Here is an 18331-nt window from a genome sequence, read left to right on the forward strand (position 1 = left end):
GGGCAACTGGGTCAGATAAGTCATAATGTAACTACAGAGCAAGGAAAATAGAATTTATCTGAGCATCCCTACCCTTCTCTTTTCTTAAAAGCCTTTAGGGTTGTAGCAATGTTTTCCTTTTGATAGATCCTGTATATAAACGTTGTAACAAGGCAGTAAAATTCAATGAGCTTGTTAATGAGATTATCGACTTTTGTGCCATGCTCCCTCTCCCGGCCAGTGTGTAATTGGGTCTATAAAGAGGGGCCTCAGAGCTGTGTTAGGGGCTCAGGATTTGGGTTTGTACCAGCCCCCTGCAGTCGCCGGTCAATAAACTCCTCAAAAATTCATCTGGACTTGGTGTCTTTGTGAAACTCTCTGGTCACTTTACAGCATTACTATACAATTTCAATTTGTAAGAGCTGAGAATGCTCTCTTATTAAATTTTTTTTGTTGGCTCAGTTAACTCAGTTTCTGTAACTTTTTAGTAATATAATTTAGAAATATAAGTTTATAAAAAGGAAATGTTAAACATTTACACAAATTATAAAACAGAGCAAGTGATCTCCTGATTATGATTCAATTTACCTTATCAGTGAGATGATTTGGAGTTTGTCCTCATCCTTTGTTGTTATAAAGTGTGGTACCCCAGATTCACTCCATCGGGTTCATGTAGAGACACCCAGTCCAGATGAATTCTGAAGAGATTAATTGAAGGAGGAGATTTGTTAAACATGCTGGCCGCATATGGCTGACACGGGGCATAGCAGATCCAAACCGTGCATTCCGAGTATATTTCAGAGGCTGGTTATATACCCTTTGACCACATACAGGTTGGGGAGCATGACAGTATGACACAGTCATTAACTAGATTATAACATTTGTCTAGGGGATTTACAAAGAACATTAAAACTTTCAAGGTAATACAATCAAAGACATTCACAAATCCTTTTAGTGTCTATCTCTCCTCCTTTGCCTAGAGGTACATGTTAATCTCAGGATTCCAGGAAGGGAGGGAGAGCTATGATCAGTGTAGGGTGGTATGAGAATTTTGCCTCTTATTAAAAGTGAAAGGGAGTTCCTCAGATCACCTTAATCCTTTCAGAGAACTAAAAACCAAAAGACCCTAGTCATCCTTGTAAGTCAGGAGACTTCTATATTCTTCTTTTTTTTTACAGAGGCAGAGAGAGAGAGTCAGAGAGAGGGATAGACAGGGACAGACAGACAAGAACAGAGAGACGAGAAGCATCAATCATTAGTTTTTCGTTGCGCATAGCGACACCTTAGTTGTTCATTGATTGCTTTCTCATATGTGCCTTGACCACAGGCCTTCAACAGACCGAATAACCCCTTGCTCGAGCCTGCGACCTTGGGTCCAAGCAGGTGAGCTTTTTGCTCAAACCAGATGAGCTTGCGCTCAAGCTGGCGACCTCAGGGTCTCTAACCTGGGTCCTACCGCATCCAAGTCTGAAGTTCTATCCACTGCGCCACCGCCTGGTCAGGCTTCTATATTCTTTTTTCTACATTTTCCAAGAAAGGACAGAAAACCTGACCTTTTCCTCCTAGAATATCAATATTAATTTTGCAGCTTTTTGGTACCTTACAACATAGTCAGACTTATTTCACTTAGCTTGTTGTCCAAATGATCTATCCTTTTACAGAAATAAATAATTTTAATATATATTCATTTATTTATTTATAAGTTTGTTTGTTTTTTATTTACAGAGACAGAGAGAAAGTCAGAGAGAGGGATAGACAGGAATAAAGAGAGATGAGAAGCATCAATCATCAGTTTTTTGTTGCCACAGCTTAGTTGTTCTTTGATTGCTTTCTTATATGTGCCTTGACTGGGGGGCTACAGCAGACTGAGTGACCCCTTGCTTAAGCCAGAAACCTTGGGTCCAAGCTGGTGAGCTTCGCTCAAACCAAATGAGCCCACGGTCAAGCTGGCGACCTCGGGGTCTTGAACCTGAGTCCTCTGCATCCCAGTCTGACGCTCTATCCACTGTGCCACTGCCTGGTCAGGCTATATATTCATTTATTGATGAACATTTCGGTTTTTTCCAAATCTTGTCTGTTGTAAGTAATGCTGCCATGAGCATGGGGGTGCATGTATCTTTTTGAGTTACTTTTTTTCTTTGGTGCAGATAATACCCAGAGGTGGAATAGCTGAAACATATGGTAGTATGTTTTTAGGAGTCAGACCATGGAGGTGTGAATACACAAGTGACCTGGAGAACTGCACTAACCACCTGAAATCCAGGCACTTGGGACATGAAGAGGTGTGTGGCCTGCAACCAGCAGGATGCACAGTAGGACAGTCCTGAATTCCCATCACAGCTGGTGAGAACCATTCACACAATAGAGCAGCAGTTCTCAACCTGTGGGTCGCGACCCCAGTGGGGTCACCTAAAGCCATCGGAAAATACATAATGCATATCAGGTATTTACATTCTGAATCATAACTGTAACAAAATTACAGTTATGAAGTAGCCACCAAAATTATTTTTTGGTTTGGGTCACCACAACATGAGGAACTGTATTGCAGGGTCACGGCATTAGAAAGGTTGAGAACCACTGAAATAGAGCCTAGGCCTGGGGGCTGGGCTCTGTGCTCCCTGATGGAGACTCAGCAACTGTTCTCACTTTGACTTTGTAGAGTTCCCTGACCCCTCCTTTCTGTGGTGACAGCCGGTGCTCCCTCCCAGGGCTCTCGCAAGCTGTGAAGCCAAACTCCATCCTCCTCAGTCTGTGGTGTGAGCTGAGCTCAGCACCAGGGCTCAGGGAGGGGCTGGCAGTTACTGAGGGACACACATTTGCATGGACAGCCCCTCCTCTGGCAGAGGGGGGAGAAGAAAAGGAGGCCTGGGGCAGCCCAACCCCACTGTGGGCTCAGGGCTGTGAGCACCATGGCCTGGACCCCTCTCCTCCTCATGCTCCTCTCTCACTTAACAGGTAGGATCCAGTCTTAGGAACACAGGGTATTTTCAAAAATCACTTTTATCTTGTTCACCATCCTGATAATATTTACTTGTGTCTGTGACCCCTAATCTCTGAGTGTCTGTGTTTGCAGGTTCCCTGTCCTAGCCTGTGCTGACTCAGCCGCCCTCCCTCTCTGCGTCTCCTGGAGCATCAGCCAGACTCACCTGCACCCTGAGCAGTGGCTTCAGTGTTGGTGTGTATACTATACGCTGGTTCCAGCAGAAGCCAGGGAACCCACCCAAGTATCTCCTGAGGTTCAAGTCAGACTCAGATAAAGGCCAGGGCTCCGGGGTCCCCAGCCGCTTCTCTGGATCCAAAGACGCCTCGGCCAATGCGGGGCTCCTGCTCATCTCTGGGCTCCAGCCTGAGGACGAGGCAGACTATTACTGTTCTATAAGTCATAAAAGTGAGAACAGCCAAATTACTCACAGTGTCTCAGATGACGAGGAAGTGAAACAAAAACCCTTGGGCACACAGACATTATTTCTAAGCTACTTTTATTGAGAATATGCTGTGGAGATGCCTCACTGAGGGGAGAAGCTGCAGTTATAACTTCTCGTGGACGTGAATGAGTAACTCAGTTACACAGTGTTATGATTTCTTTACAGTTCGGACTCTCAAGGAATAAGACACATCAGATGAAAGTAGTATAAGCAGAGGGCTGAAACTCACAAGGTGGAATCAGCCCCGAGAAACTGGGCCACTGCATGTTTATTGAGTTCCTAAAGCCACAGCTCAGCAGATAAAACTAGAAAGCTACAAAAGCCTTCTTTTTTTCAAATATACCATCCCCAATCCTGCACGTCTGTTTCCTTCATGATCAAGGACACGAGATGCGTCAGAGTCTCAGAGCTTATCAATCATAAAGGACATCTGGTTCTTGAAGGCATTTCTCGGAGAATCCTGCATACTTGCATTCAAGTAACCCCAGGCCAGTCTCCTGTTATGGGTAACACACTCCAAGATCTCTTGTCTCCAAGTAACCCCTGCTCTGAAGTTAACTACCGTTCATATTTGTGGAGGGTCTTTCCCTTCAATGTAGTGCCGGGCATTCCAGCTGAGGGACTCGAGCCAAACTGCCCATGCTCACGGGGTAGTAGTAAGTAAACTGTAAGGCCAGTAGCCAGGGTTGCCACTATAAAAACAGCCCGGCCCATGCAGGTTCGCATTGGATTCGGACAGTCGGTAAAGAAACAATGGAGCCAAAAACTGGTGGGCCATAGTCTTTAATTCTAGCTTGCACCCGGCGGACAAGTAAAAACACACACTAGGCTCCAAAACCCACTCACATTCAGTGCTCACAAAGCTACTGACTTATCTGAGTTTCCAAAAAATTAAAGGTTTCTACCTCACCAGACTTATTTACCTCTGTTCCCCATCTCCTTCCTTCTCCCTGCACAAACTCTGTACTAACTGGCTTCTCACTCAACACTCCGCCATCTTGGGTGCTTCTTCTGGCCTCTTCCACGTGGCCTTTCTCTGCTCTCTGCTGTGATCTTTCTGCTCTCTCATGCTAATCATCCCAGGAACCAAGAGAGCAAGCTCCCGTTCTGCCCTTATTTTATAGTGTAGAAATCCAAACCTTTAATCCAATATACAAAATAGGGAAGTCTCTAATACAAAGTCACTTAACTGGGGCATGATGGGATTGTACCACCCCACATCAAAAAGGGTGGGAAAGGCTTAATCCCAAAACCAAGCCCCAGACTACAAGGATTCTGCCTGCCCACAGCCCACAGCCCACAGCCCACAGAGACACACATATTAATATCACCTGGGCGACGGCCTCCTCGTGGGCAGCGCTATCTTTAACAAAGTGAGCATAATACATTTTATCTGCCCAACAATCCACCCCTATGCTCACTTTACTAACCACAATCTATACCACAGCATTCCTGTGCAAGGAAATTAGGCACATTACACAAATTACAACATGACAAATCATACAGTTTCCACAATCACAAACGTACACTTCACCAGTCTCTGAGCACTTTGCCCAAAGTGCAAAATGTCCTAGGCCTTCTTTCTAGCCACGGGAAAAGCTTCCCGGGGCAGGGGAGTGCTTCCAGCAAAGCCGCCCCCCACCCCCATCAGGGTATTTCACATTGTCCGAAGTCCTTAAGTCCGTTCAACAAAGGAGCTAGTGACCACTCTGGTTGTAGTCCAGGAAATCAGTCCACGCACATAGGGTGTCAGCCACCCCCCTCATCCCTGCCGTCCTGGCAGGTCTTACACTGTCCCAAAGAGGAGCACATGGCAATGGCAGTCAGCATTTCCATCTCTGCTCCGGAGAGCATGTCCAGCCCTATATCCCAAAATCGCAGACCCACCAGGACCGTAGTAGGTGCTCCTTCCAGCTGGGCTCTCATCTTATGGAGACTGCAGATTGCAACTCCAGCCCGATTCTCCTCATCCTCCAAAGAGGAACTGAAAATTCCAGCTCCCATTGCCAGTCTCGAGCCCTGGGCTGCCGCCGCCTTCTGCTCTGCAGACCTTGCAGCTCCAGCCCTGGCCTCAGCCCCGGCCTCCTGCCGCTGCTAGCTCTCCACAACATCCAGGGCAATCTGCAACTCACGAACCTGTGAATCCTCCTCCAGCACCTGCTCCATTTCCAGGCAAATCTCGAAAACCTGATTGGCCTCCTCCATCAGCGCTTCCTCCAGCTCCAGGATCAGCATCTGTCTCTCCCACGTTTGCTCCAGCTCCTTCAACTCGAGCAGGTTCTAGGTTTGCTCCCTCTTCCGCTTCTCTCTTCCCCTCTTACTCAATTGGTCTGAGGATTGGCCTCAGGCACTGAGGATAGTTCAGCAGATTTGAGCATCAGTCCCAGAGGGGAGTTTTGGATGGATTCTGGTCCAAAACTCTGGGGCCCAAAACCAAGCCCCAGGCTACAAGGATTCTGCCTGCCCACAGCCCACAGACACACATATTAATATCACCTGGGCGACGGCCTCCTCGTGGGCAGCGCCATCTTTAACAAAGTGAGCATAATACATTTTATCTGCCTAACATAAACGTATTAACACTGTGTCTACAACTACACGTGATGATCAAGTCAGTCAGATTCACCCTCAAATCTTATGCTCAGAGTGTCAATACTGTGTTACTAATGAATGTCCATAGTGATGTGATATTACTCACCCTGTTCACAGACAGTTTCCTCTCTATGGATCAGCCTTCATGTCTAAGTGGACCCATTTCTCCAGACTGTCACTGACAGCCCCTCACTGTCCCTCCTCATCTCTCCTCTGCTGCGACACCCCTCCCCTCCTGGTCTCTCCCTCTGCCCTCAGGTCTTCACTCCATCCCCACGTTAGTTTCAGAGAAACAGGCAAGGTCTTGCTGTGCTCTTTACTCCCCAGGCTCTGTCTACAGGAGGATGGTTGACAGACAGCAGACCAGCGTAAATTCATTCCTGATTTTTCCTACTGGCAGCTCCCGTTGTAGTGCTTCACCTTCCCCAACCAGAGCCAGTCTCTTTAATGTGACCATATAATACTTTCCTTCTTTCTGTCTTCCTTTCATTCTATCTCTCTCTTTCTAGAGGAAAAGGAGAGGAGATAGACTCCTGCATGTGCCCTGACCAGAATCCATCCAAAACTCCCCTCTGGGACTGATGCTCAAATCTGCTGAACTATCCTCAGTGCCTGAGGCCAATGCTCAGACAGACCAATTGAGTAAGAGGGGAAGAGAGAGAAGCGGAAGAGGGAGGGAAAGAGAAGCTGATGGTTGCGTCTCCTGTGTGCCCTGACCGGGATTAAACCTGGGCTATCCACATGCAGGGCCGACAGACACTCTATGCACTGAGTCAAACAGCACACTTGCTTTTTTTCTTAAGATGATGTGTCCATCCAACCTTTGAGTACTCGTACATAGAAACGGTTGATATATTTATTATCCATCCTTCAGAATTACTGAGGACCTGAACGAAGTCAGATTTGATGTCATAAACAAAGGGAGGGCTGACTATTGGGCACGGCTTGTGATGTGTGGGCAGGAAGAAGGGGGCTGTGTGGTCACCCCACCCTGTCCTTCCTGAAACCTGAGACCCCACAACTGAGGGTCCTGGGCCTGCAGGAGGAACATGGACAGATTTCCCTGACTCTGCAGGACCTGGAATGTTGATTAAGTGGAAGTGTTGTCAGAGTTAAGCTGCACCAAATTCCTCCTCCTTGCCTAAATTACACCCGGTTCCAGGGAAGTGGCTTCTACCACACTGGCCTTCTTAGCTGCAGCCTCCGGGACCTGGGAGGTCTTTCAGAGAACGAGCCCCAGGGATGGTTTTGCATGAAGAACCATCTTCACGGGACTGAAAGACAAGAAGGACAGTAGTCCACTTGTCCTCCTGCTTGATCTCTGAGGAAATGGCTCCATGAGGTGCATTGGACATACACACCTGTCTCTCCCGCACTGGAGATAGTGTCAGATCCACAGATTAAGGGGACAGTCACACACTCATGCACCCACACTCACACACACCCTGCTCCTCTCTCTAAGGGCACACCCCCCTGGGCTCTTTAGTTCTCAGGCTCCTGTCCCCTCAGAACTCAGGAATCACTCTGTGCTAACCCAGCATCCTCAGAGTCAGAATTGTCAGGAGGCAGACTGTCCCTCAGAGGAACCCTGGAGACAGGAGTGTAGCTGGAGTCTGGTTATAGAGCTGCCAGGAAATGCCCTGAGCACCTGCTCTACTGGGATGGGTGTGACACTCAGGGTCCAAGAGTGAGTCTCCAGTCCTTGTCGGCAGCTCAGCTAAAATCTCCTCTGCCCAACCTGGGCCACAGGCTTCTTACCTCAGGCACATAGTCTGCCCCTGTCTCCGCCTTTCCATGAGTGATCCATGGGTCTTTAGAAAAAAAATATTGGGTCCAATTGATCATTGGTAAATCTAATTGATTCTTCCATTCCTTGAGTGACTGAATGAACAAGTTCTCTGTCCTAAAATGCTGGACACGAGCAGCAGAGCTGTAGGGGCACCCACCCCTGACCCCACATCGCTCTTTACTGGGAGCTCTGTCTTCGTGTGGTGCTGCCGTCACCAAGATGGTCTGGAGTTCATAGGAGGGCACACACTGGTCTTTCCTGTGGTTCTTGGGAAGCTTCTTTTAAGCTCGCAAAGGACCTTTTTGAGGAGAGCATCTTTGTTTGCCTGGTAACGTCTATCTATCTATCTATCTATCTATCCATCCACCCATCCATCCATCTATCTTCTATCTAATTACCTATATATAATTATATACATTATAAATATATGTATATATTAAAACTATACACTCATGTCTGTGTTTGCAGTTTCCATTGCCAATCTGTGCTGAATCAGCAGCCCCTCTCTCTGCATCCCTGACCTGCTGGGACACCCCCTACACCCTGAGCAGTGACGTCAGTCTCAGGGACACAGGATATGCTGGTGTCAGCAGAAGTCAGGCAGCTCTCTTCAGTCTCCCCTGACAGCAGCAGGATTGGCCGAGCCAAAACCATTCTGGAAAATTTAAATCTAACACCATGATTCAGCCTCATAGTTGAGACAGGGAGGTAAAATAATGAAGATCCTATAGCTTTGTGTATTGCAATATAACGATTTTGTTATCCATTAGTCTCCATAGTCACACAGATTCCAGCTGTGACAGTGAGGTTAGCCCTCTAGTCTGATCCTCACTGGGATGAAAGGTGAACTGTCTATTTAGACTAAACTGACAACTCCAGGCCTGTCCCAGGCCTTGCTTGGGCCCCCTGGCCTTGCTCCATGGTGCTTAGCCTGAGTTGTGGACAGGGACCTTGACTCTATCTCTGTGACAGTGTCCTTCATTTCAGGGTCCTCGGCATACTGTTTGCTGACCCGCTGTCCCTTGGTTGTTGGGGACTCTGACCCAGTGATCACGTCATCTCTGGGAGCAACAGCAACATTGAATCCTATAATGTGTACTGGTTCCAGCTTGAGTGGGGACTGCCCCTGATCTCTGACTCTAGGAAGGACTAGGCCTTCACTGATTCCAGATTGATTTTCTGCTTCCAAGGCCTCACACAGCCTCACAACCATCTTGGGCTCCAGCCTGAGGAGGACGTTCTGACAACATTCCCATAGGTGATGAGACTCAGTGCACACAGTGCTCTGTGCTCAGGAGGAAGCAACACAGACACCCCCTCTGAGACCTCTGAGCTGACACTCATTCTTGTGTGATTGTTGTCACCTCTGTCACCAGCACCTGAGGATCAGAGGTCCTTTCATGTGTTTCTTTTTTCAAGACTGTCCCCTTCTCTGTCACCATGTAGCTGTTCCTAATCACAGCAGCTCCAACCAGTCATGATCACAAAGGACAGAGCTCCTTGCACAGGGCACAGGTTGTGCCCAGACAGACACCAGGGAGACAGAGGAGGCTGATCTCACCCATGTCAGGAACAAAGACTTAGAGACTGCATGTGACCAGACTCATCAGCCTCGGGTCTCACTTGGGTTTCCAGTTACAGGAAGTGAGAGTGTTGGGAAAAGAAGTGATTTAAACTGGGACATCTGCACTGTGAAAAACTGAAGAGCAAATAGCCTTCATTTTTGGAGGTAAAATGGATGACTAATAAACATCTGTGTTTGTTTTGCTGATTGGCCTGAAACACAACGTCTCTGAGGCCCCTTAGGAGTGAGAGGGGCACCCTTAGCCCCACACCCACTTTGTCTACAATCCCAGTGGCCCTGGGTCCCTCTGTGATGTCACAAGCAGCTTCAGAAAAGAGGATCAGGACACCAGTGCTCTTCTAATGGAGGATCCGGTGTTTTAGAGAGGACAGGAGGGGCTGGGACATGAGAGCAGAGTGGGACAGTGTGTGACAATCCTGAGATTGCTCCGATCATCCGGCAGCTCCCTCAGGGCCACCAGGAGCTTGGCCATCAGTGTGCTCAGTGGGTGAGCTGTCCCACCAGGACTCATGCTGATCAAGAGCCAGATGCCTCTGCCCCGGGTTAGATCACCTGTTTGGCCTCCAGGGAAGAAGGAGCCCACCCCACCCCCCAAATCGCTCTCAGGCAGCAGCTGCAAATGGGAGACAGCCCACAGTGGGACCTGAGGCTTCTTCAGAACCAGGGCTCATGAGTCTCTCCTGTGTGGACACAGCTGCTGTCCCTCCAGTCCCTCCCTGGAAGGCAGCCACGTTTCCTCTGTACTAACCGTCAGGGGCAGTAAGGCCCTGGGTGGGTTCGGGGTCGCACTGGGATAGATACAGTGTCCACCCGAGAGACTGCGCTCAGGGCTGTGCCTCCCGGTCCCCGACCAGCTCCGCCCAGACCCCTGGCTGCCCGCGCCTGCGCACTTCTCACCGTTACCGCAGCCTGCGGAGCTGAGCCTGGCCCTCAAACCTCCATAGTCTCCGGGTCAGAGGGAGCCAACGACCCCACATGGCTCCAAGGCAGCATCTGCAAATGAGCATCAGTGTGTCACCATGAGGATGTGTGGCCTTACAGGCTCCCAGGTCCTCCAGTGGAGGACACCCTGCCCGTGTCTCTCTCCCACCTGAAAAGCAGTTCGTTCTCCTCTACTTTCCGTGGACAGATGCGCATTGGGTAGTTTAGGTCTGTGCATGAGGAGCTGCCTGGTCCATAGACTCTGCTCCCGTATCCAACCGTCCCTGCTGTCTGGCTTCTCCAACGTCTGCGGCTTCTAGAGCCCTGGCTGCGGAAACGGAACCAAACGCGCATGCGCTGTATGAACCGTTAACGGCTGAGGCACGTGGGCCTCAATGGGCGGAGCTGAGGGATCCAGACAACCCGCGGGGCGGCAAGGTGGGGAGAGCCCATCCCCCTCAAATTGCTCCTGGGCTGCAACGGTCACTGGAAGGTGATCAGTCCCCATGGGGACTTGATACATGGTGAAACCCGAGGCTTTTCCAGCAACCAGGGCTCCCGATTTTCTCTTAGGGAAGGTTCTCAGGCCACCCTGCCTGGCATCTTCCCAGCGTTGCGTGGAGGCTCCTCCAGCCCCGCATTTAATGAGAGTGGGTGTCATTAGTAGGTTAAGCCTTGCAATTAAGCAGATTATTTGTTTCCCCAACATCTTGAACTCAGACCAAGACCCTCCCGACCCCTTGTGTGTTTCCAGTCCTGTCTGTCCTAAGCTGTGCTGAGCCTGCGTGAAGAGTGTGCACCTGTCAGAGGCCCCGGTAGCTGGAGGCCATGGAGCATGCGCCATGCCACCTCCTGCACCTCGTCTGTGTGCAGGGGGCTCACCCCACCCTCCCCAGGTGTGTGCCCTCTGCAGACAGAAACCCAGACACAGCCCAGTAATTCTGGAAACTCAGAGAAAACGCAAACTATGAGCCAACCTGGCATAAATACACAAATTGACCAAGAAAGCATTCCATCGTAAGGAAAAAAATGAATTGCTTTTATAAAGTTAATGTATACAAATAGAATTGTGGAATTTGAAAGTAGGGAATTCATTACCAGTCAACTCTCATTCATTAACCAAGGATGGCTTTGTGACGATGGAGGGATTTCAGGCAACATGCAGATATCAGAAAGGTGAGCCTAAAGTGCACTTGTACAGGTGGGGTAAGTGGTCCACTGACCGTGGATGGCAAGTAGCTTTCTCTCACCACATCATCCAGGCTCCTAAGAGAAGTCACAGAGCACATGTCCCATGTCCCTCTTCTCACTGAAGTCACAGGGTCACCATCACACACAGATGGTGATAGCAAGTTTCTTATTCCCTGTAAACTTACAGCTCTCTACTACCTTTGGAATTTGGGACTGCTTAGAAGATGAAGAAGAGGAAAAGATAAGGTGTCTGACAGGCTATTCCCCCCCCCCCCCCCCAAGCTCTGATTCTGGCTTCTTCTCACAGCCCTGGTTATCATCTTGCTGTCTATACAGCCGCCTACATAGCTTTCAAACAAGCCAAGAAACTGGCCTTCAGCAAGCATACTTTTGCAAGTGAAACAGCTTTAGCTGAAATTGCCTAGCCTTGTAATGGACTCTAAAAATATCTTCTGTTGAAGGGGCAGAGTGTGTGAACAGGAGGGGGGAGCAGGGTGGTGGATGGGCTTACTTGATTCTGAGAACAAGTCGGTCTTTGGGGGACAGGACTCGGGTGTGCCGGCCCCTAGCAGAGTGCTCTTTTATTCACTGTCTCCCCTGTCCCCCACTTTCCCTTGTCCTGCCTCTGGGATGCAGCTTGCAACAAGGCCATGTCATGTGAAGAGCTGAAGATTCACTCTGTAGAAGCAGATGGAATGTTCCTTCTGAGCTGATCCTTGTCAAGCAGAAAGCCCCATCTTGACATCTGCCTGGGCTCCAGATAGTCCGTATAAAATGCTCACTAATTCTGCAGACCCTGCAGTCACTAAAGCAGCAGAACTACCTCCTCCAGAGCTGGCACCCTTTGTGAAACCGGCACGTGGTTACTGCCCAGCTGCCGGGATCAAGGGCCCCAGACACCGCAAGGTCTGTCTCCGTGCACACCTCCAATGTCACCTTGTCAGGTCCAAAGGATCAGAACAAAGCTGCATTACATTCTCTCTCGGAGTTGTTTTATAAATCATGACTTAGTTTAGGAGTTTTCTGGCTGTTTTACTTTGCTTTCCTGACCTATTTTGAAAACTGCTTTTCTTCTAATCATGTCTCCAATTATTGCTATGCTCTCTTTACAAATACCAGTCTTGCCCGGGTAACTTTCTCTAAAAAACAAAAACAAAAAGAAACCTGCAGAGTAATTTCTCTCTTTTATGTTCTGCACCAGAAAACTGCCTGCCAGGAGGTCCTTGAGGTGTTGGGTGAACAGGCACTTGGCTGCTGCCTAGTGTCGGACCTGCGAGTTTAATGAGGTGCAGAGGCAGGGACCACTTCCAACCCTGAGATTACAGTCTGGAGCCTTCTGCTCCTGCTCCAGGTCCCTGTGAACCAGACAGACGCACCCCGTGCTCCTAGCCCATTTCTGCCTGTGCTTGTGACTCTGTCCCCATTTCCTGACTTGAGAGGCTCATTATGAGATCTGAGGGTTTAAGGAAGCCCTCATAGGTAAGTAACATCAACCTGTTCACGACAGAAACCATCCAAGAGAAGACGGTGGAGGGAGAAGAATTCTGTTTGAGGTTTGCAGAGGCCCATAGGTGACCATGACTCACCAAGTACCTGGTTCCAGTCCTCAGACCAGCATGTGCGCACAGCCTGGCGAACTTCCCTGATAACATTCAGTCTCCTCTTACTTGGTGATCTCACAACCAGGTGGGCCCTGCTGACTTCAAGTGTGAGGAGAGAGACATGGTCCTTGAGCTCAGGGCTGAGGTCTCATCAGCTGTGCCCACCCACCCAGGGTCCCGGCAGAGTCCCAGCTGCCTGTGGTTCCACCCAGCAGCTGCTTCCTCTAAGACATAAACTCCTGAGGAATCCTTTCTTCTAACTGGGTCATTTTACTTCTTCATATGTTAACTAGGAACAATGTGTTTTAAACCACTACTCTAATATAGAAGTGAGGGAGGGGAGTGCATTATCACTGTAAGTGAGAACACTCTGTATCCTGTAGAGCATGCGTGCTGTTAGACATGAGAACGTCATTCCAGGAGACATGCACAGAATGCTCAAGCTGGCACAGAGCTCTGAGCTAGAACAACAAAAGCAAAAATTCTAAAAAATCGCTTGAATTTTATCAAGGTTTAAATCATGTGCTCTTTGAGAGACAATATTAACAGAATGGCAACTGAGCCACAGACTGTTTGCAAATCATATATCTGAAAAAAAAAACTGTCAGGTAAGTCACCGCTGATGAAGTTATTTCAAAAGATGATATACAGATGACCAGTAAGCACATGGAAGAATGTTCAGCCTCAGAAAATCTCAGTGAAATGCAGATTGAAACCGCAATGAAAAGGCACTGCATCTCTTGAGAATGGCTAAAGTTAACAGGACCGACCATGCCAAGTGCTGACAAGGACGTGGCACAGTTAGATCCTTGTGTCCTTCTGGTTGGGGTGAAAATGATTAGATCACTTTAAAGAATGGTTCTGTACTTTCTAAAACATTAAACATATACTTGTTAGCATGTCCCACTATTGTATATCACAAAGAAATGTACACATACTGTATGTGCTTACAATGGGTCCCCCACAAATATTCACAGCAGCCTTATTTATAATAGCCAGTTATTGTAAATGACCCCCATGTATCTCGGTAGGCAATAGCTTAAATAAACTGTGCTATATCCACAGAGTGGGTACTTTTAGCGACTAATGACTTATGGATGTATGATACAGTGTGGATTAAGTTTTTAAAATGCCAGATGAAATATAAGGACAAACATTGAATACTGTATGGTTTCAATTTTATACAATTCTGAAAGATGCAATTACATGCATGTGGGGGAAAGGCAGAGCAATGCTTGCCTGGAAAACGGTGAGGGGGGTAGAAAAGAAAAGAAATTTCAAAGAATATAAATACGCTTTTGAAGTTGATAGATGTATTTATTATCTTGATATTGTTGGTGATTTCACAGGTTTATATAAATGCCAAAATTTATCAAATGGTTCACCATTGGTTGCCTGTCAAATATACTTCCATAAATGGTCATATATATATCACAAATACTTATGAGAACAGAGAAGGTTCTTTGCAACCTGGACCCTTGCTGACTTTTCTAGTCAATCCATTGATCTGACACCACAATGGTCAGTCCATAACCTTTGCCTCCACAGAGCTCAGTACTTAATGTGTCTGAGTATTTACACACTCTGCTACATCTTCTAAGAAGTCGACCCATTTTCTGGAAATGTATGCTTTGTGTGCTGTGCAGTAAGACTCCACTGTGCAATGTCAGCCCTGATCACCAGTCTCCTCCATGTGGTCCCTGTTGAACTGGAAGCTCAAGGTTTGCTCCGGGAGCCCTCTGCACTCTCAAGTGCCTACAGCTCTGGCCACATTTTTTGGTGATCCTATTTTCCATCTTTCCCTTCTAGTATTCCAGAAAGCCCATCATTGGAAAATATTGTTTATTTATATTAGTAACTTGAGGTATAGCAAGTGTTGCGCCCATGGATGTTTGTGGACTGACAGTGACTAGGTTTTAGGACAGTGTACCCAAAATCATTTCTATCCACAGATGAAGTTTGAGCAGTGAGCAGCAGGGGGCGCTGTGGGTCCACCAGTGTCAGATGGTGGGTGCTTTGCACTGTGTAACCAATCCCCCAAACTCCCCAGGGCCTTGTTGTCTGGGTTTGCTGATGGGGATTCTGTAGCTGTGTTCTCTCTGGGTGGGGCAGTCTCCTGCTCACTGATCTGTGTAAGGTCCCAGCAGCTGCTTCCTCCCTAGAATCTCCCAGGTGACAAATTCAGTTTCACCCTTCTGATCCTCTGTCTACTGAACTAAGCTTGGTCTTTGCTGGTTCTCAGGGTGAAAAAAAGCTTACCATTAGAGGAAACAAATAGTGTGAACAGCTCCTCCTCCAATGGGGAAGATAAAAGAGGCCCTGCCCACCTCAGACCTATTCTGGGGCCACAGGGGCTGTGACACCATGGCTGGGCGTCTCCTTCTCCTCATGCTCCTCTCCTACTGCACAGGTAGGGAGAGTCTGGAGGTGTCCAGGGTTGCCTACTAATCCTCTCTCAGCCTCATGTGCTTTAGATCCCTAAGTGGCTTACACTTTATGCCCATCCCAGAACCCATGAGTGTCTGTGTCTGCAGGTTCCCTGTCCCAGCCTGTGCTGACTCAGCCGCCCTCCCTCTCTGCATCTCCTGGAGCATCAGCCAGACTCACCTGCACCCTGAGCAGTGGCTTCAGTGTTGGCGACTATGGTATAAACTGGCTCCAGCAGAGGCCAGGGAGCCCTCCCCGGTACCTTCTGTGGTTCAAGTCAGACTCAGATAAGATCCAGGGCCCCGGGGTCCCCAGCCGCTTCTCAGGATCCAAAGATGTCGCAGCCAATGCGGGGCTCCTGCTCATCTCTGGGCTCCAGCCTGAGGACGAGGCGGACTATTACTGTGAGACCTGGCACAGTGGTGCTCCTCCCAGTGACACACACAGATGGGGAAGTGGGACATAAACTTCAGCCTCCCCAGAGTCTTAGTTCACTACAAATGATTTCTAAATTATATAGGAAACTAATTCATGGTTTATGTGAGGTCTATTCTCAATATTTATTCCATGTTTCTGAATTCTTAGTATAACAGGATCAATATCAACAGTAAACAATTTATTAAGGCACTGAAATTTTGCCTGTTATCTATATGTAATAAACCAGAGCACGCGGAACTGCTGTGTTTCTCTTGAAACAAGGAAACAGTATGTGTAAAAATTTTTTTCACAGCTCAGGGACCAAACTCAGCAGGTGGATCGTCCTCCACAGCCAGGACTTTTCCCTGTGAGAGGTCAGAGCAGTGACCTTCTCCTTCCTCCCAAGCGCCTGTCTGAGCACAGGCAGCAGAAGAGCTCTGAGTACCGTGGACGAGCTACCAAGATGTGAGGTCCCGGGTGGCGACTCCGGCCCGGGAGGACTTCCAGCACAGAGCTGGGGCAACCTTTGCTGGGCACCTGAGCCTGCTGTTCAATCAGGAGAGACTGTTATCAAGAGGGTAATTTGTGGCCTGAGCCCAAGAAATATTTTGGGGGCTCTCAATAGTGTGAGAATGTTCTACTATTGCTGGGTCAATGTGGAGCCTGCTCCAGGGAAGGGGGTGAGGTGGATCCATGGATGAGAAATTGTTACAGCCGACAGCACTCAGGGCCATGGGATTTCCTGAGCCCCGAAGCCCTGACTGTGTCCTGTCCTCACACCCCACTGGAGCTTCCCAACAATCCGGGGTGATGGTGGGGTGTGGGACTTCAGGAGCAGAGACTCCCCAGTGTCTGTCATTGCTCCTGTGAAGCTCTTGATGAGCCAGGGTCTGAGGTCACCTTCTCTTGAGCATGGAGCAGCAAACACAGTGAGCCCCCAGCTAGTGCAAGGCCGTACCTGTGACCTAGGACAAAAGTGCCTGACAGTCACGGGTCCAGCACTCCTGTCTGGCTCCTGGTTGTGCACATGGCCTCACTCACCTCCTTTGACCTCTAACCTGATGAGGAGGCTGACTATCACTATCACTTATATAAATACTACCCCATGCACAAAGAACACCTGTGTCAAGAGAAACTGAAATAATCATAGCTCTCCTCTCCCCAAGGACGCATTGCTTTCCGTGTCATTGATGGTGACCGGTACTCACTGGTCAGAAGACAGCTTCTCCGATCACTGGGCTGTTAAACCACTTGGGCTCATGTTGTTACCTTGGTCCATCTGTAATGGTCAATAAGATATTGTTTTATTGGTATTCCAACTCAAACACAGTCATTTCGTACCCAGATACAAAATATCCCTCAGAGCTGCTGGGCAGGTGACAAGAATGGCATCTGTGACCTGGAAGATTGGGGGCCCTCTCTCACCTCCCTGCATGGCCCTGCTCCCGGCCTGGGCTTGATGCCATCCCCTGACCCTCACCACTCAGGGAAGCTGATTTCTCGGTTTCCTGGAGGTCACCCTCTGAGGACCCCTGATCTCCAGGTTCTGGGGGACCCTCCCTGTGAGGACATGGCTCTCAGACCTGTCACCTGCTCACTTCCTCCACTGTAACCACATGACCTGTCATACCTTTCCCTCTGTGGTTCCTTGTTTGGTATGATAATGAATAAATATCTATGTTTGGATCTATAATTCATAAATCCAATCCTCATTAAAACCACAAAACTCATAACAAATGAACTTTATCAGGAATAATGCGGATTAGGGAACAATGGGCCATGAGAATTTTTTAGGTCAGAAATGTAGAAGTAAGTTCTGAAAAGAGATGAGATTTGCTTTTATGGTAATGTTGAGGAAAATCACAAAAGTAGACAAAAAATATCTTAAATTTATCAGATATATATATGTGTGTGTGTGTGTGTGTGTGTGTGTGTAAGTGTGGGCAAAAGTAAGTTTACATTTGTGAGTACAAGAAACATGGAGCTTAGACTTGTATTCCTATTTATTAATATTGTATTGTTTACCTGTATTACAATTGTAAACGTACCTTTGCCCACCCCTGTGTATATGCATTTCCAGGATGAGTCATAGGGTAAATGAGAACACAATAAATTAATCAACAACAAAAGACATTTCTTCTCTGACAACATCATGTTCTCATGGCAAAGACACAGATAAAGAGCCAGGACGTGTGCAGTGAGGACGGGGAGCTGACGGGAGCCCTGACACCAACCCCAGCTCTCACATCAATCCACTGGCAATGCTCACCAAGTAGAGTAATCACCAGGTAGGAACCAACAGGGTTCTCAGAACCTTAGTCTTAGATCTTGTTACAAGGTGGTCACACACCAGTAGTGAACCCAGGGGCAAGACAGAAGCAAATTCAAATCTCAGACAATCCTA

The 18331-nt window shown here is 48.2% G+C and overlaps 1 long non-coding RNA gene and 1 gene segment (V, D, J or C); one reads left to right on the forward strand and one right to left on the reverse strand.

The window, feature by feature from the left end:
- Window positions 1-5592: 5592 nt before the first annotated feature.
- On the reverse strand, window positions 5593-10680 carry LOC136325533 (uncharacterized). The gene is made up of 3 exons (XR_010729269.1): window positions 10461-10680; window positions 10268-10363; window positions 5593-5754 (listed from the first exon to the last, which is right to left on the reverse strand). It is a non-coding gene; the product is annotated as an uncharacterized lncRNA (long non-coding RNA).
- A 4767-nt stretch (window positions 10681-15447) lies between these two features.
- LOC136322482 (immunoglobulin lambda variable 5-37-like) lies at window positions 15448-17493 on the forward strand. The segment is given in 3 exon segments: window positions 15448-15493; window positions 15618-15914; window positions 17471-17493. Coding segments are annotated over 3 exon segments (366 nt in total).
- The last annotated feature ends 838 nt before the right edge of the window (window positions 17494-18331 follow it).

This window comes from Saccopteryx bilineata, chromosome 2, assembly GCF_036850765.1.
Source record: "Saccopteryx bilineata isolate mSacBil1 chromosome 2, mSacBil1_pri_phased_curated, whole genome shotgun sequence".
Lineage (NCBI taxonomy): Eukaryota > Metazoa > Chordata > Mammalia > Chiroptera > Emballonuridae > Saccopteryx > Saccopteryx bilineata.